Source organism: Trachemys scripta, chromosome 1 (assembly GCF_013100865.1).
Source record: "Trachemys scripta elegans isolate TJP31775 chromosome 1, CAS_Tse_1.0, whole genome shotgun sequence".
NCBI lineage: Eukaryota > Metazoa > Chordata > Testudines > Emydidae > Trachemys > Trachemys scripta.
Genome location: NC_048298.1, coordinates 132,405,781 through 132,426,758, shown reverse-complemented (window position 1 = coordinate 132,426,758; position 20,978 = coordinate 132,405,781). Strand labels below are relative to the sequence as shown.

Below are 20,978 nucleotides of genomic sequence, written 5' to 3'. Positions count from 1 at the left end.
TCTTTATTTCATGCATCCTTTTAGCCTGATTAGGTTTTCCCTGGGTTCCTAGTTCACTGCCCGACTGCCCATGTTTTTCCTTTAGCAATCTAATTTAGGAACAAAATCCCAATTAATTAAGAGTTCATCAAAGTGGGCTGTTGCTTGCGGCCAGCACACCAAAGGCTCCAGCTTGCTGGAGCTCATTTAAGACTTGTGAACTCTCTCCCAGCCATGGCGACATATCTAATACACTTAGCACCTAGTTCTGGGAGGCAGCCTCAGCGAGTGCCCGTTGGGGTAGGAGATTCGAACACACTTCCCAGGTGCCTTTGTTTGCAAGTGAATGGGCTGCAGATCTATGCTGGCTCAACTCCACAATAGGTTTGCACTGGTATTTTCGCTGGAGGTTTATGTGTATGTATTTATGTCTGGTGCCAGGGATTCCCTTCCTGATACCTTTGAATTCTTTTAGGAGGGGGTGTCTGGTACCTGCTGTGCCTCATTCCCCTTCCTTCGACTGATTTCATTGGCGGGAGGGGGGTGTCTGGTCTGCATGTGGGGAAGCTATTGCCTCTCCCTCTGGGAGAAGGGGCATGGAAAAAATTCCACCAAACAAAGGCATCGTGCCCCCACTTAAAGACAATTTGGCAAAGTTTGTTGACTTCAGTGATTCAGGATCAGGCAGCTCAAGCCTGGGGTTCTGCAACAACTTTATTTTTTTCCTGCACATATTCTTCAGGTGTGCTTTTCAAACTAGATATTTTTCAGATCCATCCTGCAGGCTTCCCCCCCCCCCCCCAAGTGAATGTGCTGCAGAGAAACTCCTCAATGCTCCCCCCCATCAGATTTGTAGATATTTGAATCCACTGATTGCAGAAGAGGAATAATCTCCCCAGTATTTATTTTTAATTTTTTTTTTTAAGGAAAATATAATAGCAACTTTGCCTTCTCTCCACTCCAAAATAAAATAAGTATTCTTAACCTTCAAAGCTAAGGCCCCCAGATTAAGCTTTATTTAATGCTTTTATACATTAATGCAATTTTGTTTGCACTTTGAAGGTGTTTGGAAATGTATTTTTAAGGGAATTTTTTTTTTTTGCACTAGGGTTGGGGGAGAAAAAGGGAGGGAGGAGAGAACATGATAAACAAGATTTTTTTTTTTTTTTTAAGAGCAAAAATTAGGGAACAGGTTTGAAAAATGAGTGGAAACAGTCCACCAAAAGGCATGAAAAGGAGTAAGAAGTGCAAGGTGGATCTACACATATTGCCACCCTCTAAATCCAATCCTGGGAATTTTGATAATACCAAAAAGTATATCAAATGAGCAAATCTGCTCTGCTTTGAACTCACATCTGCACAATTCATATATTAGGTAACTGGCAGAGAGGGGAAAAAACTCTAAAATATTATTGCATTAATTTGCAAGGAGGCTGAGTGCTTAACTGTTTGCAATTATATACCTGTTTTTACATCTGCAGTGCAGGCAAACATGCTTTCCTCATGCCCCAGGGGGAAACTCTGGGTCTGAGTTAACTCTGCATTGGGAAAAGAGGAGGCTGTATGCACTAGCAGGGGGTTCCTCCCTATCCTTCTAAAATGTATACTCAAAAAGGACCTGATCCTGACACTGAAGTCAAGGGTGGGGGAAGGGTTATCACTGACTTATTAGTGGAAATAATGCCAGACCTAGTACCCATTGCTAAAATGAGAAGGAAATTATGTAGTTACCCTTCCTTGAATATTAAAATATTTCCACGCTGCATAAAGGATAGCCAAATTTTAGGCACCTTTCTGCCAATCTGAGCAAGTCTGTTGCAGAGTACTGGCCATTTAATGGCCTGTCTGCCTCACCTTTATTTAATAATACATTACACATCAGAGGAAAGGGCATCAATAATTGTCTCTCTCATTATCTGTCTTAATTATCCATCCATGTAACTCATCTGCTGTTGATATAATTATTATCATACCTAGTTATGTATACATACAGCTCTGTATCTCTAGCATGCCCATGCAATAGATCCTAGATTTCTGAATCATAGCAACTGTACACATTACAGCGCAGACACAGCAGGGCTGAACAGACTTTGGGGTATCCGTTTTTACAATTAAGTTTTGCAAACGGTGTTTGTAAACTATCCAAATTGAGCTCTAATTTTTTTCACTCCCCCCCCCATCCCCTTCGTGCCCTTCTGTACTCTTCCTCCTCCCAATCCATAGCCACTCCCCTCCAATCAACTTACTTTTAACATGACAATGGCCTTGAAAATTCTCTCTAATCAAGACAAAGTTAGGAAGGGCATAAATCTACCCCCACTCTATAGGCATCTGTTTGTGTGTTTGTCTGATAGAGTCTGCCCCTCTCCACCTTGTCTTTTCTGAGATTAAGGTTTTATTTTGGGGTAACATTCCCCAAACACAAACATCCATGAGTGCCCACCTGGCAATGCCCCCCTACCAGCCTTACCCAGCCGGGGTAGGAACTGGAATAAGGTATGGAGACTACTATTGGAATTGCCCAGGGGAGATGGACAATGTCCCCCACAAAGAGGCAGCAGATGCTGATGTCCCGGTCCCAGAGCCAGAGGAGAAGACCCTCCATAACCCAGGTAGGTCAACTTTGGGATGACTGAAGTAAACACCAAGAAAAGTGATTATTATTATTTATCAATCTTGTGTCTGAAATGACTCAACAAGGGGCGGATGTGGGAGAGGTCATCTCAATACCTTTCCTCCATAGCCAAGTGACCTCCCCCTCTCCCCAAAAGACGCTGCTACCTTGTTTTTTAGGGAGTAAGAGGGAGTCCTAAACGCTGTCTGATCTGGGGAAAGATCGACCCAACTAGCTTAGAGGATATTTCATGGGGGGCTTAAGCACCCACTCCTAGGTGCAATAACCAGTCCTGCCTGGCAGCAAGTTGGTGCGGGAGGGCGGACGCCCCTCGGAACAGAACCAGAGCAGAACTAGAAAGAGGTCGGTGTCCAGGGCCTTTTGGACACGTGGTTGGGAGGCTCTTGCTAAGGGCCTGATCCTACTTCCTGGACGCTAAATGCCAACGCTGCCGCTGCCTTCAGTGGGGGGAAGCGAGACATGTTTAAATCCGCGTTGTGTGGGGTTGCGGGGGGCTGTTCACAGGGAAGCCGGGCGAGGGTTTGCGGGGGCTTGGGTGGGACCCGCTTTCCGATGGGGACTGGTGCGTGTCTGGCCCGGGAAGGGAAACCAGCCCCGGCCATTCCGCTTCTCCTCGCCCCCGGCCCCTCTCGCCTGGTCCCGGCCATTTGCAGCACGGGCACCGGACGGTCCTGCTTGGACCAATTCCAGGCCGCAGCGTGCCCGTTGCAAGCTCCCAGCCATGCGAAATGGGGGCGCCCTGCCCCCGCCTGTGACTAACCAGGCGGGAGAGCCCTGTGGGGGCAGGGGTCGGGGTCGAGGTCTCGGGACGCGGGCAAGGCGCCAGGGCACCGCGGTGACCCCGACCCAAGAAGGGAGGAAGGCTCTAGCCATTGTCCTGGCTCCACTTCTGGACCAAATCAGCCCTTGCTCCCTTCCTGGGAGGAGGCAAAAGGGCCCGCGTAGGGGGTATGAGGGGTGCGATCTCTGCACAGGATCGGCTCCCAAGGCTGGGTGGGGGACAGGTAGCTCCTGGGTGGGGTCTCTAGCGGGGGTGGCACAGAGCTCCCGGCGCCGAGCCAGGCTGCGAAGGTGCTGACGAGTCTCTCATGCTGCTGGTGTCCGGCTCTTGTGGATTCCCAAGGCGCATGCAGACTCCCGGGGCTGCTCCGGATCATACCGCTCCGTCCCCCCCGTGCCTGTCCCACGACAACACCGGGGAGACAGGAGCGAATTCATGGTGTTCCCAGCCCTCAGGAGACAATTTACCACCCGGGGCCAATGGGGAATTGCTCTGTACGGTGCATCTTGCTTTCCTGGCTGATCCGTAGTGTTACTACTTAGGGCACGTTTTTCCCCTGCCTTGCTCTGGCTCCATCCCCAGTATTTATTTCTAATATGAATTTTAGCAGCTGGCGCCGTGGTGGCTTGTTTAACCCTAGAGCCCGCAGTGCCGGGAACCCCCCAGGCGTCGCCAGAGAGCGCTTCAGCTTTCCTGGTTCATTTGCTCCCCGTCCGCTGCTGTTTGTGCGGTGTGGGCACACAGCTAGCTTGAGACACCCCACTAAGTCGCGTGACCCTTGCCGTTAAATGCAATAGGCATGTTTCCAGAGCACTGAGATCAGGCACCGTCCAAAAGCAAATCGGTATCCCTTAGGGATTGACTTGTCCTGTCACACTGCAGGCATCCTTAACGTGCCACTTTCCTTTCTTCCTCCCTAGAGCTCTCTCCAGCTTCCTCCAGCTCGGGAACACGCATGCGGTACACCCCGGACTCGGCCACCAGCCCCAACACGGAGCCCCCGTCCCCACACCCTGCGACCCGGGTGGGTGGGGTGGAAAGCGGGGGAGGGGTGAAGAAGGCCAAGAGCCGCACGGCCTTCTCCCAGGAGCAGCTGCAAACCCTGCACCAGCGATTCCAGAGCCAGAAATACCTCAGCCCCCAGCAGATCCGGGAGCTGGGCTCAGCCCTGGGGCTCACCTACAAGCAGGTGAACACTGAGATCTGGTTCTGTAGAGTGTTGGCATTCTAGTGGCTGGGCTGCAGCCCTGATTTGAGGTGGTCTTACAAACATGGTCAGTTTTTGAATGGGAGGATCTCCAAGGCAAGGTCAGATTCCCCACGGTGTCCTCTCTTCTGTTGTAATTTACATCTGTGCAAGGAGGCTGTGAAATGCTACCCCTGTCAGAATTCTCCGCTTGCTCACCTAGGATTATCCATCTACTTTGCACAGGTGTTCAAGACTAAACGAGGGGCAGGCAATGAAGAGTCAGTTCCTTCTTGTTCTATAAGTAGCATTCACTAGGCTCTTGGAGCCACTGCTGACCCCATTGCCCCAGCATGAAGGCAGGGGGTGCTGTGCTGTGCTGCAGAGAAAGTATGGGCGACTTAGGTCTACTCTCAGTACTGACACTAGTGTTATAGTGTCATCCTGCTGGGTGCTGTGCTGCAGAAAGTGGTGTGGGTGACTCTAATTTAGGACTGCTCCATCTTTCATACAAAAATGGAGGTTCTGACTATTTTGTGATCATGAAAGAACCTGTGGTAATTTGCAGTAGGAGTGTCTGTCCCAGTGACTGTAATTATATTTTACCTGCCTAAATTCTCCCATTTTCAGCTGGATATAGTGGTGCTCTTCACTTCCTAAATTGTTGTATATAATTGCTATGGCCTGCCATATTCCAGCATTTCAATGCTGGGTGAAGCAAACCCTTTATGTATTGTCTAAAAAATATTTTGTGAGCTCTGTCTAAAAAGGGATTTTTATGCCCTATCTCCTACCCCTATCATCTCTAGGTAAAAACATGGTTTCAAAACCAACGGATGAAATTTAAACGATGCCAGAAGGAAACTCAGTGGATGGAAAAAGGGACATGCCTATCCCAAGTAAGAAGAGGTTTCATTATGGGCAGTTACCAAGGGAACCTATAATATCTATCTAATGCACGTGTTTGCTATCCAGTTAATATGGGATGCTCATGGGTTTAGTAACCAACCCTTGCTCAGTGTTTCCAGTACAGCATTCATTCATTCTCTGTTTATTGTATTATGTTATTTAAGCCTACATTGAGGATTGAATGGATCTGGGGGAAGGGGACCAGAACTTTCCACTTCTAGGATCTCAGGTCGGGGGACTGGTTGGATTAGAGAATGGCATATGGACACCAGTTGCAATCCAGTCAACCCAGGAGGAGTAGGGGAGGGGGTAGGGAGTCTTTCACCTCTAGGATATTGTTACTTGTATTGTGGTAGTGCATAGATCCTAGGGCCCCATTGTGCATTGGAGAGATGTATAAGAAAAGGCAGTCCCTGCCCCAAAGAGTTTATAATCTCCTGGTTTGTGCTATTGGAGCCTCGGTACTGTTTGCTTGTACCTGTATTGAACCGCCTTCTCTCTCTCTCTCAATGGATTTCATCAGGCAGGTTACCTGGATTTGAACCCCAGTTATCACCAGGGTTGTCCAGTTAGTGCCAGCAGGAACATCCAGACTGTGACCAATGTGCATCAGAGCTATGGTAGCAGCCAGACCTATGGGAATAGCCAGAGCCTGTATCCCTTCGTGGCTATCGAGGAGGAGGGCTTCTTTGGGAAAGCCGGGGGAGCCTGCAGTGCCCAGCAGGCAATGGGCTTCTTCAGCCAGCAAAAGATGAACTTTTATCATGGCTTCCCAGCAAACATGGATTATGCCAGCGTGGAGACAGAAGATGGCTACCACTTCCAGAATGCCTCTGTCAATGCAACGTCCTTCCCGGGCACGGCAGGGTGCCAGCAGTACCAGCCAGCATGGCACCCTCAAGGGACGCAAAGCAACTATAACTCTTAGGCCTATCCTTTTTCTTTCCCTCTCCCACTCTTTCTTCTGTTTCTGTTATCCAGCCTCTCAGTTCTTTAGGGCCCTGATCCTGACTCCTGAGATGTGTGGAGTCCCCCAGCTCCCATTGACTCCAGTGGAGGGGCTTGGCACCTTGCACGATGGTTGGGGTTTCTCTCTCCTTCTCTTCTTTAAGAGGCACCTGTCTGTGTCTTACTCAAGAGGTGTGCTGCATGGCTCTGAAGTTGACTTTCCTCATATTGACCCTGGCTGGCTCCAGGAATAGGCTCTGTATGTGTATGGAAAGCCATGTTCATGCAAGGAAGTGTGTGAATGTTGGAATTGGAGACGACAGAGTCTACACCAGTGAGTCCTTTCCCTACCCTAGTGTCCCCAGTACAGCAGTATCCCCTCTGTAGATCCTTTCCAAGGCTTAGTCCAGTCCTTGTTTGAAATTAATTACAAATATTTGCACTGTAAAAAAACAAACAAAACCAAGCATGGGGTTTTCTCTGGATAAGATTCTTCCACCCTTCAGCAGACCCCTCACTGTTAGAAAATGTTCCTGATTATGCAACATGAAATTTCCCCCCTTTCTGTTTTCCCTCCCTCCACCAGCCAACTTCCCTAACATCTAATACATCCTTCAACAGGGGACTCTCTCCAGCCCTGACCAGGGCCTAGCTAGGATTGATCATTTATAATCTTAACAAAATCTCAGATTTACTATGATCCGTAAATAACTGCAATCCCTTTTTAATTAGGACCTGAATATCTACCAAACAGTGACAAGAGACTGCCCAATCCTCAGCTGGTGCAAATCAGTATAGCTTCATTGACATCACCATTTGCACCAGCTAAGCATCTGGACCACCACAGGGGTGAATGGAATTCAGATTTTAATTTCAATTCATTGTCTAATTAAGGAAAAGAGAGAAAGGAGATTGAGAAAGAGGAGTAGAGGAAGGAAAAGGGGAGGGATGGAAGAGGGAGAAAGATGGAGAAAGTACAAAGTAATCAAATGTGGTGGGTTAGGTTAATATCCTAATCCAAGAAAATTACCTCTAGTGTTTACAAAGTGGCTAACTTCTTTATGCGTGTCAGTCCCTTTCATTCTAACTGCTCTCCCTCCACATCTCCCCTGCTCTACTCTGCCGGCAGGCTCCCAGCACACATGACCCTGGCTGTGGCATCGCAAGTCATCAGCGCTGTGAGAGCAACTGATGTCCTCAGGTATCCATCTGCGTCTCTTATAGTAGTAATAATAATAGCTCTTCTATCTGTACATGAAGGATCCCATAGCACTTCACAAATTGCAAACACAGCACCCCTGGAATGAGGCCACTCTGGGGTGGAGGGTGGCAGCCAGGCAAAAATATTCTAGTTATTTCAAACCTGATGCTTATATCACTTAACCTAGAAATTAGAGATGGTGGATAAGTCCATTAGATCCTATCTATCCCATTCTCCCAGGGCCAGTGCAGGATTGCTTCCCTACTGTTCTTCTCCAATTCTAGTTTTAAGTGACTCTGTTAATGGGGCTTCCCTCACTTTCCTTGGGGAGACATTGCCACAGGCTAATTAGATTACTTATCTATTTTTGTTTGTTTGTTTAAAGTGGGACACTGTCAGCTTCTCCTGGACTCAATGTTTAAGCATGAAAGGCAGGGAGAAAGTGAGAGGTGGGAATTAAAAAGCCAAACCCCAACTTGATATAAATACAATTGTTTTCATAAATGTCTTTTAAATTTCAGTAAAAACAGGTTTTAAAAAACTAAATTGTCCCCTGCAGTGCTGTGGAACTTAAGGTCATGCACAACTTGCAGCTTGTAAAACTGACTCAAAAAAGGAAGTGAAACAGACTAATTCCACTGTCCCAAGCCAAATGCAAAAAAGTAAACAAACAGCATCAATAGTGAAAAATGAATGACATGTTAAAGATTTGTTTAGTTTGAATAGCAGGTATTGTTGGTAGTTGATGTAGTAGTTTTTGTTGTTAATGTATGATTTTTATCTCAATGCTATCTTAACATCTGCACAAGGACTTTGTCCTACTTACATTTTTAATGCAAAGCAGATAAATGTTTACTATCATGGATTGCTGGGTATATTATTTTTCCCATTTGTTTTTAAAAAAAGACTTCTTACTTGCAATGCAACTTAACTTGTGTTTTGTTACGCTGCGTCTGTTTTATCACTTTTTTTTTTGTTTCTACCTAATGTTTTTATAAACTCGTGTTTTTTACATTTGAATGGAAAAATAAACTGGATTTATTTTAATGGGGTGTCAGTTCAGTGATGTCATAACTTTAGTTTCTTTCATCCTGAAGGATGAAAAGTGCTTCATAGGGACAACTTCACCTACAGAGATGAGGAAAAAGCATTGAGTCTTTCCAACCCCAAGAGTTTAAATATCATGAGAATTTAAAAAACAGTAAATGTTTGGGTGCTTTTTCTTTGCTGACTTCTGAGCCTTTAGGTTGAATTCACTTCCTGTTTTCCAGATTTTTCTCTGCAACCATGAGGGCTAGAAACTTATATTATAAAAACAAAACTGGATAATCTCTTGATTCACGTAGCTCAGTACAAGAATGTTATGTTCATGGGACATAAAAAAAATCATTAAGAACATAACATCTTTCAGGAAGGTTGGAAAGTCACAGTACTTTAATTCTTAAAATCCAGACTTTTAACACACACAACCCAAAAAACAGACAAAGCAGGCTGTTCCCCAAAACAGGCATCATTCACCCACCCCACCTTACTGTCGACTGTCTGCAGGGTGCTGCTGAAAGTCCAGCTGCTTCCCTACAGAAACCCCTTGCCTGCAAGCAGGACCAGGAAGCCCTTTTTACAAATCAGAGTTATAGTTTTGAATATACTACAAAGAACTGGGAATAGTGCCCATTATTCAGTTCAAGGTGAACGTGCTGATGCATTACATGTGCTCTCCTGCTTTCCCACTCCCCCTGTGCTCTGCTCCCCAGTTCAGACATGCACTGTGGTGGTATGGGGGGGAGGTTCTGTGCTTTCAGTCTCTCTGGTTTCTCTTCTCTGGCTCAACATTAGCCCTGCAGCATTACAGGAATTATCCTGCTTTCTCTGTACCATCATTGTCTCCATGTGGATGTCTGCAGACGCAGAGGCCTTGTAGCTAGACTGTAAAGTGTGGGCTCTAGAAGTGGAATGTAGAATCAGTTGCTTGGCAACCTTCAAGAGAACTGCAATTTGTGTTTTCATTTCCCTACGCAAATTGAATGCTGGGTCATAAAGGTACCAGATAGGTGAAAACCCAGGGAAAACTGAAATCCTCTACTTCCCTCCTCCCCCATCCCCATGCCCTCACTCCTGCCATGACTCACTATTGGGATGAGAATGGAACTGAATCTTCACCCTTGATGAGTGCTATAAATACCAAACAATAATAATGGGCTAATTATAACTAGTGCCTTGGTGATTTTTTGTGGGTTAGCCATTAAGAGTTTATCAGGGTTACATGCTTTGCCTTTCTCACCAAAGATCTCAAAGCGCTTTGCAAATATGGATGAATTGCACCTCAGAATATATGTGTGGAAAATAAGAATCATTCTCTCCATTTCACCAAACGGAGAACCAAGGCATGGGAGGGGTAAAATGACAAAGGCCTGATCTACACTAATCTGAAGTTAGGTTGACTTAACTACCTCACTCAGAGCTGTGGAAAAAAATGTCATGCCCTGTGTGATGCAGTTAAACCAGCTCAAGCCCCAATGTAGGCACTAGGTTGATGGAGGAATTTTCCAATTGACCTAGCTACCACCTCTCACAGAGGTGGATTTGCTATTGCATCGGAAGAATACCTATATCGCTGTAGTGTCTATGCTATAGTGGCACAGCTGCAGCAATTCTAGTGTAGAGATCCTTAATTGAGCTTGCACAGCAGTTGTGTTCTAGAGCCCACAACAAAGCCTGAGCACATAAAACTAGAGAGCAGTGTGAACTGAGTACCCTTATGGATTTTCTGAGGCAGCTACCTCACTTAAAGGACAATTGCTGGAAAACCTGGTCAGGTGGCAACCCTTGCTTGCAGCCCCATCCCCAGCTTGGAGTGGACATGGCAGAGGATGTTGGGTTTTTTTGTTTGTTTTTTAAAGGTGTTAGCTCAATTGAGTTAGTTTAATTTGTAACCCAGCTTCAAACATGTTAATGTGCATCTTAATGGAGCTTTTCAATCATGATAAACTAATACAGTTAAGCAACACACCTTTTGTCCCTCAATAGTCCTCTGCTGGGGTAGTGCTAACTCCTAGACCAGTGGAGTTAACACCCCACTGAGATGAACAGTCACACCTCTCAGAGCTATTGCTTTGTGTTTTTTAAATAAAACCACCCCTCCCTCCATGAGATTCTGGTACTCTAGGCATGTGACCATGCTCCTTAAACTGGCCCCAGTGTCATCTAATATTGCTCAGAGCAGGCCTGCCCCAAAAATGGTGCCAGCCACCTGTAGCATGGCTCTAGTATTGCAAACTTCTGAACCGGTGTTAGCATTGGTGGGAAGCTTCTTACAGCACCATGGTAATACAAATCAATAATAATCCAATGTTAGACATGCTTTTCTATATCTTACATGGTGTTTCTGTGTTTTCACATGTTGCAGTGTCCTGCAGTTTGTCCAATGTGTTAAAGAGAAATAGAGATATTTTATGGGAGAAAAAAAATCACCTTTTATTTTATTTGCAATAATAAAAGCACCTTGGATTTCTAGACTTCATCAACAGTAGACACAGCAAGGTTTAGTATAAACAGCCTAAATAGGGTCATAGATTTAAAGGCTAGAAGGGACTAATATGATCAGCTAATCTGACCTCCTGCAGACTACAGGCCAGAGAATTTCACCTAGTGATTCTTGTAGCAAGCATATATCTTGTGATTGAGCCAGATCATATTTTTTAGAAAGATACTCAATTTCACTGTAGGGTAAATGTGTGGGTACACCAACATATGTGTGTGTGTTTTGTTAGTGACTGCAGGAGAGTTTGGGTGAGTGTGAGTGAGCCCATGTGTCTGAATGTAAGATGGGGAGAGAGTTGTGTAATTACTAAGTAGGAGACAGCGTGAGAGATGCAGGGAAAGGAAGAGATTCAGTAACAATTGCTTTGGGCTCTCTGCATTAACCCTGCTTAGGGGTGGTACAGATGGTGGCCAGCAGTGCCAGGAAAAGGTGCCACAGTGGCTGAGGCATGGTGGAAGCTATAACCATCTCCTGTCTTTGCGCCATTGTATTCCATGGTCCCAGGGAAGCCATGATAAAAGTCTACTTTGTGCTGGGCAATGAATCCCACTGTCTGTTGGACGCTACAGGTGGTCCCACTTTTGCTGAAGACCCCCCCCTCCTCATTGGCTATGAATGCATAGGGGTTCTGCCCTGCTGAGTAGTTTTGACGGGGGTTGCCCACAGCTTGGATGTTTCCAGCTGCGCTGATCGGATAGCTCTGGTGGAATTTGGGGTGCACTTCCAGGTACCCGCTGGGCTGGAACCCAGTCTGAAAGAGAGAACAGGAATCAAAACCAATTGCATCTCTACTGACACTCACTGGGCTAAAATGTATAAGGGCTATCAATCCTTTTGCTTCCAGGCGTATCCACGAGGCAGGAGGAGGTGGGGAGGGACAAGAAGAAATGTACTTCATAGGTCTGATATGAGGTGATATGGGAGATGTGAGGCCATTCTCTGGGGCATGAGGCCAGACTCACCATTAGCCTGATCCGGTGGAACAGGAGGAGAGCTACTAACACTAGCTGGACCATTGCCCTGGTTGGCTGGAGGACACCAAACTAGCTACCATTTGTGCCTTAGGGCAGGAGGCACAGCAGTGGGCTAAATAGACCAGAACAGCAGAAGGCAGGCAGGATGGATCTTCGGCATGACTGGGTATGGCAGAGGCAGGTTACCAAACTAGCGGGACCATGGTACTGATCCAGTACAGCAGGAAATGGGATAGCAGAGGGAACAGGATTGGCGCCTGAGCATTCAGGGGGTCTGGGGTCTTCGGCGGCGAGGGTCCTTCCACTCCGTGTCTTCGGGGCACTTCAGTGGCGGGTTCTGGAGCGAGTGAAGGACCTGCCACCGAATTTCCGCCAAAGACCCGGAGTGGAATTTCCACCAAGGACGGCAAAATGCTGCCCCCCAAATCCTGCCGCCCTAGTGGAAGTCCCGGCCGTGAGAGGGAATATACCACTGGGCTATGGGAGAAGGCAGGACACTGGGCTTTCTAGACCAATGGTCTTGGTCCCCTTTCTGTGGAATGCCCTTACCTGCGTGAGGCACTGAGCCCGCTCCGACCACAGGTTGTACTTCTGGCATCTCTTCAACTTCATCCTTCGGTTCTGGAACCAGGTCTTAACCTGCAGTGAGGGGTCAGAAGGTTCCCGGGGGAATGGATAGTCAGGGGGGAATAGGGAATGGGCTAAGACATTTTTCACCTCTGACTCACCGATTACAATAAGCCTCTTGGGTCGGGGTGGGGTGACTGGAGGGCTCAGGGAATCAGGGAGTGGATTATAAAGCATCTGAGTGGTTGCTGGTTACAATCTGGCCCCAGTTCAACAACAGATGCTTGTTTAGTGGCCTATGCAAATTGTGTTGGTGGATCTCTGTCCGCAGCGCCTACATTGTCCACATTGTGCCCATCATTGTGACATGTAGGCACATTACAGTTGTGAAAAATGAATGAGTGTGGCCAGCAACTGGCACAAATCAAACCCAACAGTCTTTACGGTCCCACCCATAGAATGGATTAAATCCCTCCTGATTACGGACCAAAATTAAGGAAACATGTGTTTGTGGGGGTGTAGGGAGGGCAGAAGGCCTGCCCTGCATTCTATCAGTCCCCAAAATCAAGATCCCTGATGGGGGCAAATTCCAAAGCGAAGTCCCCCAGGGCTGTGTCTGCACTAATAGGGAGCCCTGCAAGGATGTTGATTGCAGCAAATAGCTGGTTGTCTCACCTGTCCTGTTTCTGACAAAACCGGTTTGGGGGTGGGTAGGTGGGGCATGTGTTTGTGTTTGTTGTCCCAGTGTATCCTGGGATATCTGAGACACTAAGCCCAGAGTGCCCAACTCTTTCTTTTGGATAATAAATATCCAAATGCACTGCATTGTGGGATAGGGTTAGGAAGAATGGCTGAACCACGGCAGCTACAATGCTTGCGGTTTCTCATCCACACTAGGGAGAGACCATTATAGACAGCACCAGTTCAGCTGGGCCTGGGCTAGCGATTTCATCTCAGGCATTGTAGCGGTGGCACAAGTGATGCTCATAAATCTGCAGGGATGGCAGTTGTGTGTGGCGCTTGCAGCACCTGCATGATGCCTTGTGTCAAGCTATTCCAAGCAGCAGATCTTTGCAGTGGTGCGGGCAGACAGGTCGGAGGGAGGAGTTCAGCCCTGGGGAGAGCTCACAGCAGCATCCCAGCTCATTGCAGATGCTGCATGGGAGTATTGGGGAGGGGGTGGGCAGGAAATGATTTGTGAATTAATCCATACCAGGCCACTCAGAGCCTTATGGTGCAATTCACCAGTGCCTGGAACTGCTTCCAGCAGAGGACTGGGAACTGCTGAAGAGCACAAAGTGCAGGTAACTATGGTAACCCACTTACTGCACAACCACACCACAGACCATGGCGTCACGGCGCTGCCAACTCCTGGCATTCAAAAATCACGAATCGGGCCCTGAAAATCATGAGAGTTGTGATTTTTTTAAGCCAGATTTTAACAAAAGGTCTCTCTCGCTCACTTTGCCTACTCATGTTAGCTATTTCCAAGCTTTTCTCTGAAACCAGGAGGGCTAGAAACTTTTTTTTTAAATGAAAGCGAAGCTTCTCATGTTTTCATATGACTCAAGGTCTTTAGGAGAATCAGCAAATATTGGCAGATTCACAGTAAAATCTCAGGAGTTGGCAACACGAGCATTAGCTGGCTCCCTCATCATGAGTCTCAACAGAGGTGCCAAGGACTAGCTGGGTTTTAGCACATTCCATCCATGGATGTGTCATTATCCCCATTTTACAGATGGGGAAACCGAGGCACAGGGAGAAGTGACTTGCTCAAGGTCACCTAGCAGGCCAATGGCATAGCTGAAAATAGAACTCAGGCCTCTTTGAGGCCGAGTCCAGTGTTTTATCCACTAGGCAACACTGTCTCCATGCTGAAATTTCCCCTCCCCTCCAAGAAGGGTTTTTCTGGGGCAGGACTGAGGCACATTTGGGAGGTGGAGGGGGACAGTTATATGGGTGTGTATGGAGCTTGCTCTGTCACAGCAGTGTCCTATACTTACTCTGAGGATAACTATAGGACATAAATACAAGTATTGTAATCCACACCTTTGCCCCTGTTCTGTGCTAATCACCCCCCACTTTTATTTCACTGCTGTTCTTGCAGTAAGTGACATTCAGGTGCAGCCCAGCCATTACAAGGCAAACACTCTATGCTCTCGCCATTCACCTGCTTGTAAGTGAGCCCCAGAACTGCAGCCAGTTCCCGGATCTGTTGGGGGCTGAGGTATTTCTGGCTCTGGAACCGCTGGTGCAGGGTTTGCAGCTGCTCCTTGGAGAAGGCTGTACGGATCTTGGCCTTCTTCATCCCTCCCTCTCTTTCCTTCCCATTCTTCTGAGGCTTGGATGCAGGCTGGGGGGACGAGGATTCTGTCTGGGGGCTTGTGGCCGAATCTGGTGTGAAGTGGCTGAAATTCCCAGAGCTGGAGGAAGCAGGGGAGAGATCTAAAGACAAAGGGGATATGTAATGAGCCCACATGTGTGTGTACACACACACACACACACACAACCCTCTGCTGGGTGAGATCAGAACTGCTTCTCCGTGTGACATAAGCCATATACCGCTAGCAGCAAAGGAGATTCTCCTTTAGTGCAAGCTCTGGGGATCTGCACCTTTTGCAGCAAAAGAATCTGATATGTATCCCTGAGGCCAGTGTCGTTGTGAGTGGCCAGATTAAGCTGCACAGTGATACCCTAGGTGGGAGGTTCATCCCTACAAGTCCTCTACAGGTTGTCCTTCTGCAGAGCACTTTGAGATCTAGGGATGAAAGGCGCTATAATTATATATGTCAAGGTTGTCACTATGCAGCTTAATCTGGCCACTAACGTGACACTGGCTGCCAGGATTGCTATCAAATCCTTTTGCTTCAACAGAGCAGACCCTCAGCACTTGAGCTAAAGGAGAATCTCTGTTTGCTGTTAGTGGTACAGGGCCTCTGTCACATAGAGGAGCAGTTTTGCTCAGGACAAGCGTAATTATATCCCTTTGGTAGATGGACAAGCTGGGGTGCAGAGGTAAATGATTTGCCCATGGGCACACTGCGAATCTGTGCACTGGACTCTTGGGCTTAGGTCTAGTCATTTTGGGGGCTTGATTTGGGGTCCCCAATCTGAGATACCTTAAAGGGGCCTGGTGCTCAGAGCCCAGGTGTGCTCAGCACTCTTTGAAAATCAGGCCCCTTTAAGAGGTCTCAGGTTGGGCACCCAAAAACTGGGGCACTCAGAATGACCCGTCACAAGTGAAAGTTTAGGCTTTGATCCCTTAGTCCTGTGTTCCAGCCACTGGAACAAACTGTCTCTCAACAGTAGTGTTACTTTCCACTCCTTCCACCCAAGGATCTCAGTGCACCGCACAAACACTGGCAAATTGACCCTCACCATCCCGCTGTTGGGCTGGAGGGAGGTATTATCACCACCGGTGTAAGATGACAACGAGAACAACCCAGTGAGCCAGAGTCAGGACAAGAATGCAGGTTGCTGGACTTGCAGCCCACTGCTCTAATCACTAGGCTGCCACTCCCCCTTGCGAAGCACATGAGAACTAGAATAGAATAGTGTGCAGATGAGAGTTTACAGGAGGAGAAAAGGCACAGACAGAGGACACAGAGACAGGCTGGGGCTCTGCTCCACTCACTCCAGAGACAGTATTCAAGAGGATAGAGGAACCTGCAAAGACCCTGCCAGCTTGTCCTGGGAGATCTCCTAAGGGGGTCTCTGCCTGAAGGACAAAGCCAAGATTGAGATCTAAAGAAAAAGCTTCCTAAGCAATCTGGGCTGTTAGTCCAGACAAAAGCTGCCAACATGCAAAGCCATTGAGGCAGCATGAATAGGAAAATGTTAACAAGTGAGATTACACAGATAGCTCTCCCCTAGGTGTCTGGCACGTGTGGATGTGGCCAGCACTGGAGGCCAGGAGGGATGTATTGGTTTGCCAGCCTGGCCAAATGCCCTGGGACAATTTCTTCCCGCTCCCTGAGCTCCCAACTTCTCACCAGTCTGCTCCCTGATCTCTCCCTGATTTTAACCCCTTCATGTCCTTCTCCCCCTCACCCCCCCATAGGGAGAGGGGAGAGTTAACATCCATTTGTGGGGAGGACAGTTTCAGGACCAATAAGGGAATTACCCCCTTAGATCTTTAGAGACCATCCTAACCCATCCTTGGTCCCAAGCACCTGCCCCAAAGAGTCTGAATCAAGAGGCACTTTGGGAAATCCATCTCCCCCATGTAAGCTACTGATCTCTTCTGCAGGTAACTGGCTCCTCCCTGCTACCAATCCCTCCCAAGCTGAGAGGAAAAATGGTTGTGTGGTTAAAGAAGACACTTGAAATTCAGCTGTGGGCTATATTCTGAGCAGAGCCTCAGGCTTGCACTGTGTGACTTAGATCTGCTACTGCCAGGCACCTTGGGTAGTCATTTGCACTTGTGTAAAACACCACCAGCAGAGATGGGGGTTAAGGTTTTACACAGGTGCAAATGGAGGTAATCATACCTACCCCCCTCACAGGGGTACATTCATTAATGTCAGTGAAGTGCCCAGCGACTACAGGGAGCAGTGCCATAGAAAAGTCTGTAGATAATCAAACAGCTATAACATGCCACAGCCAGCACTCTGCTTAGACCCCAGCCCTCTCCACAGCCAGCTCCAGCCCTGCCTTCCCCTGAGAATGCCAACCTACCTCGTGGTCCTTTCCCCAGCCCCCCATCTCCACCAGCCATTCCAGCAGGCCGCACTCACCTAGTGCTAATTCCCTGCCCCACAGACATGTGCTCTACATGTTACCTCCCTGCCTTTCTTGACCCCCTCTGCTTCTGCTTGACTTGCCTCCTAACTGCCACTTCCTGGCCCTAAGAACTGAGAGTGGGGAGCCCGGGTTGGGTTGTGAGGGCCCCGGCGGAGAGTGGAGCAGGTCCCTGGCTGTGGGGAGCTGGGTGGTGCAGGATAGGGAGAAGTTGTGGCTGCAAGGAGGCAGGTTGGGCAAGGAATGCTGGTCTGGGATGTGGGCAGGGAAGGAGTCAGTGGTGCTCATGTGTGTGGTGGTGGGGGGAGCAGGGCAGGTTTACTACAGACCCACTGCGGAACTGGCCCATGTGAGACTTGCATACAAGGGTGGTTGGAGAGGGGCTGCAGGAGAGTGAGCAGGGCTGCTTGGGCTGTGCATGTCTGGGGGGATCTGTGAGTTTGTAGCAATGGCGAAGGTAGGTTAGGTGAGGAGGGTATGTTCAGGCAAGCCAGTGAGATTAGAAGGGATTTCAGCCAGCTTGGAGAAAAGGCAGGACTCCATTCAAAAAAAGCTCCTAACTCCACACAGTCATAGATGCACCTTAGTACCTAGACTAGCATCTGCTACCCAACTGGCCTTCCAAGCCCTAACGGGGAACCAGCCAGTGACTGAAGGGTTAGGACTAGGAGGAGGAACAGGAGAGTTAGCAAGAAGCATGAATGGCAGCTAAACAAACCCTCACGCTAAAAACTGAGACAGGCTCAGGTCTTGACAGCTCTTCATCTCTGCAGACCTGTGACTCCACATTCAAAGCACTACATCCAAACCCTCCTCTGGGGTGGAGTGGGGGGAAACACCCAGCCTGCCTGATGTATTTATGGCCCATGGAGCATACTCAGGTTTTTAGCCTGAAACAACAATGCTTGTTTTTACAATGACTCAAGAGAGGTGTAATCCCTACCCCCAAATTCCCATTAATCTCATCGGGGCATTGACTCTAGAGCCTAAAGATAGCAGTAGGCAAAGACCCGCCTGCATTAACTATTTCACTGATGAACATTTGAGCAGATGGAGTGGGAAGGGGGTGGGAGTGAAGCCCATGGGGTGGGAATTGGGAACTGCTGCAGTGAAGGAAATGGAGAGAGAAGACAGGGAAAAACAGACAGAGCCAGGGAAGAGGGAGACAAGCAGAGGAAGGAGGATGGGGAAAGGAGAGAAACAGAGGGCAGAAACAGTAGTGGAGCCTAACAGGATTCCCAATCCTCCCCCCGTGATACTGCATGAGACTTGACCTATAACCATGATAACTAAACATTCAGTCACTGGGTAAAGGCTGTCATCTCTGCAATACTCCCATTGCCAGCTCTGGGAGCTCTGCTGTGGGTGATGGGTGTGCGAAATCCTAAATGCATGCTCCAACCCATGGACCAAACATGGACTTCGCCTGTCTCCATAAATATGACAGCTCCGATTTAAGTGAGGCCTGACCATCCCCTGCCCCCCTTGGCCATTAGCCTGCCAGGATAAGGTGTTCCCAAGGGATCTTACAGGTGTGGCACCAGGAATACAGACTGACAAGGATACTTTGCCTCTACAGTGCTTATACCTGAGGATCTCAAAGTGCTTGCAAGTCTGAATGAATTAGGCTCAGATCCACATTTTATAAAGGGGAAAGAGAGGCATAAAGAGTGGAAGTGATTTGCCCAAGGTCACCCACTGAGTCAATGACAGATCTAGGTGTCCTGAATCTCAGTCCTATGACTTAACTTTGATGGCTTACCTGAGTTCTGGCTTTCCTCCACCGGAAACTGAGCATCACCAGCTGCTTCTGCTCCCCTTCCTGGGCATGACAGAGCATGTTCTGTACCCCCTGCTGAGTTCCAGTAAAACTCCCCGTAGCCCATGCCAGTCCCACTTGGGTAAGGCTGGTAAGAGGGCCCAGCCAAGTGAGCACTCATGTGGGTTTGGTTTGAAGGGGTGCTCCTCCCCCACCTCCCAATAGACAGCACCTCACTCAAGGGCTGGAGCTCACCACCCAGGATGAGGGTGCCCTAGAATGTCTACTGGGAGTTACCTTTATAGCTAGCAGTTCCCTTCTAAGGAGTACAATATCCTGCATCAGCCAGGTCTTCAGTGCACATTGTCATGTTAAAGAGGGTTGATTGGTGGGGAGGGAACGGTGTGAGAGAAGGAGGGGATTGGGGGAGGAAAGTGACACACGGTGGCATCAGGATTAAAAAATGTCCCCCTGAATTCCTGGCATTCTCCAGTCCACTCTTGCATGGGTCCATAGCCCAGGGAAGTCAAGGTAAAGCCTCCCACTGACTCCACTGGGCTCTGGCTCAAGCCCTAAATCATCCCAGAAAGGAGGCCATAGAGGAGAAATGCTCATAGCCTAGCCAACCCTCCTCCCTATTTCCAAACTCCTGGGGCATTCGGTTCTGGAGCTGAACTTCATACCTGGGGGGGGGGAAGGGGGGGAAAGTGGGGCAATTTGCCCCAGGCCCCGGGGCCCACAGGGGCCCCGCGAACCCTGGCCCGGTGGCGGTCCAGGTCTTCGCAGCGGGGGGTCCTTCAGTCACTCTGGGTCTTCGGCAGTGGGGAGCCCTTCAGTGCTGCTGAAGACACGGAGCAATTGAAAGGACTCCTGCCACCGAAATGCCGCCGAAGACCCGGAACGCCGCCGGTTGAGTACAAGCGCTGCAGCTCACCCGCTTTGCACCAGACCTCCTGAATCCTCTGGGCGGCCCTGCACTGAAGCCCATTCCAAAGGGGTTTTGCAAGCAGAGGGCTTGATTCCCGGCTGCCCTGCAGTTTGTAGACACAATGCCACCAGCGCAGGATAAAATGCCACCAAGGCACAATGGTGGCCCTTGATACCCTCTGAGCTGGGGAAAGTGACGATGCAGGCGGCAGGACAACAGTGAATCAGGCCCAAGCGGCTGGAGCCCATTGGGTTTTTTTTTTTCTTCCCTCAAATCAAATTTCCAATTTGATAGGAATTTGATGGGGCCAGCTGAGACGTGCCAGGAAGAGGCCTGGCCCATCTGCCAGTGCCAGGTGCCAAACTGAAGCCCTAAACTTAGGGGAAGTTCACGTCAGGCCCCCCAATCCAATTTTGCAGAGCAGGCCACATAGGCTCTCTGCTCATATATGAATGAATGAGGCATTTTTGTTGTATCATTCTGCTGGGAGCTAGAGATACAACCTGTCGAGGAGAGGGGCAGGATGGGGGGCTGTAGGGGCAGGGAGGGGATCGCTGGCTGTAGTAATCACTTCTCCTTCAGAGGCATTTCTGTGTAGCTAAGCATTTTCTTGGCTGCAAACCGTTGCCAGGGCCGGCTCCAGGCACCAGCCGACCAAGCACGTGCTTGGGGCGGCACCTGGTAAGGGGCGGCCAATTTTGGGGTGGCGGGGGGCGCTCAGGGTTGGGGTTTTGGGGTTTGGTCGGGCGGCACTGGGGGTGGAGTGGGTTGTTTTTGTTTCAGCGGCTGGGCGCGCGGGGGGCGGGATTCGGCAGCGGCGCTCTGCGGGG

At 48.8% G+C, this 20,978-nt stretch overlaps 2 protein-coding genes across 2 annotated transcripts; one reads left to right on the top strand and one right to left on the bottom strand.

The window, feature by feature from the left end:
• Positions 1-2,317: 2,317 nt before the first annotated feature.
• LOC117884812 (homeobox protein NANOG-like) lies at positions 2,318-8,666 on the top strand. The gene is made up of 4 exons (XM_034785632.1): positions 2,318-2,591; positions 4,316-4,584; positions 5,391-5,480; positions 6,014-8,666. Exons 1-4 carry the CDS (start codon positions 2,411-2,413, stop codon positions 6,416-6,418), a joined length of 945 nt encoding a protein of 314 aa, XP_034641523.1. The 5' UTR covers positions 2,318-2,410; the 3' UTR covers positions 6,419-8,666.
• Positions 8,667-11,568: 2,902 nt separating this feature from the next.
• LOC117870843 (homeobox protein NANOG-like) lies at positions 11,569-19,401 on the bottom strand. The gene is made up of 4 exons (XM_034758238.1): positions 19,224-19,401; positions 14,892-15,166; positions 12,704-12,793; positions 11,569-11,931 (listed from the first exon to the last, which is right to left on the bottom strand). Exons 1-4 carry the CDS (start codon positions 19,399-19,401, stop codon positions 11,569-11,571), a joined length of 906 nt encoding a protein of 301 aa, XP_034614129.1.
• Between the last annotated feature and the right edge of the window lie 1,577 nt (positions 19,402-20,978).

Excerpts from the sequence above, each read along its gene's own strand:
- LOC117884812 (XM_034785632.1), top strand. The coding sequence starts at position 2,411 with ATGAGTGCCCACCTGGCAATGCCCCCCTACCAGCCTTACCCAGCCGGG. Across the intron at positions 2,592-4,315 it reads GAAGACCCTCCATAACCCAG|AGCTCTCTCCAGCTTCCTCC; the intron begins GTAGGTCAACTT and ends CTTCCTCCCTAG. Across the intron at positions 5,481-6,013 it reads AAGGGACATGCCTATCCCAA|GCAGGTTACCTGGATTTGAA; the intron begins GTAAGAAGAGGT and ends GGATTTCATCAG.
- LOC117870843 (XM_034758238.1), bottom strand. The coding sequence starts at position 19,401 with ATGAGTGCTCACTTGGCTGGGCCCTCTTACCAGCCTTACCCAAGTGGG. Across the intron at positions 12,794-14,891 it reads TGGGGCTCACTTACAAGCAG|GTTAAGACCTGGTTCCAGAA; the intron begins GTGAATGGCGAG and ends CCCTCACTGCAG. Across the intron at positions 11,932-12,703 it reads GGGCTCAGTGCCTCACGCAG|ACTGGGTTCCAGCCCAGCGG; the intron begins GTAAGGGCATTC and ends TCTCTCTTTCAG.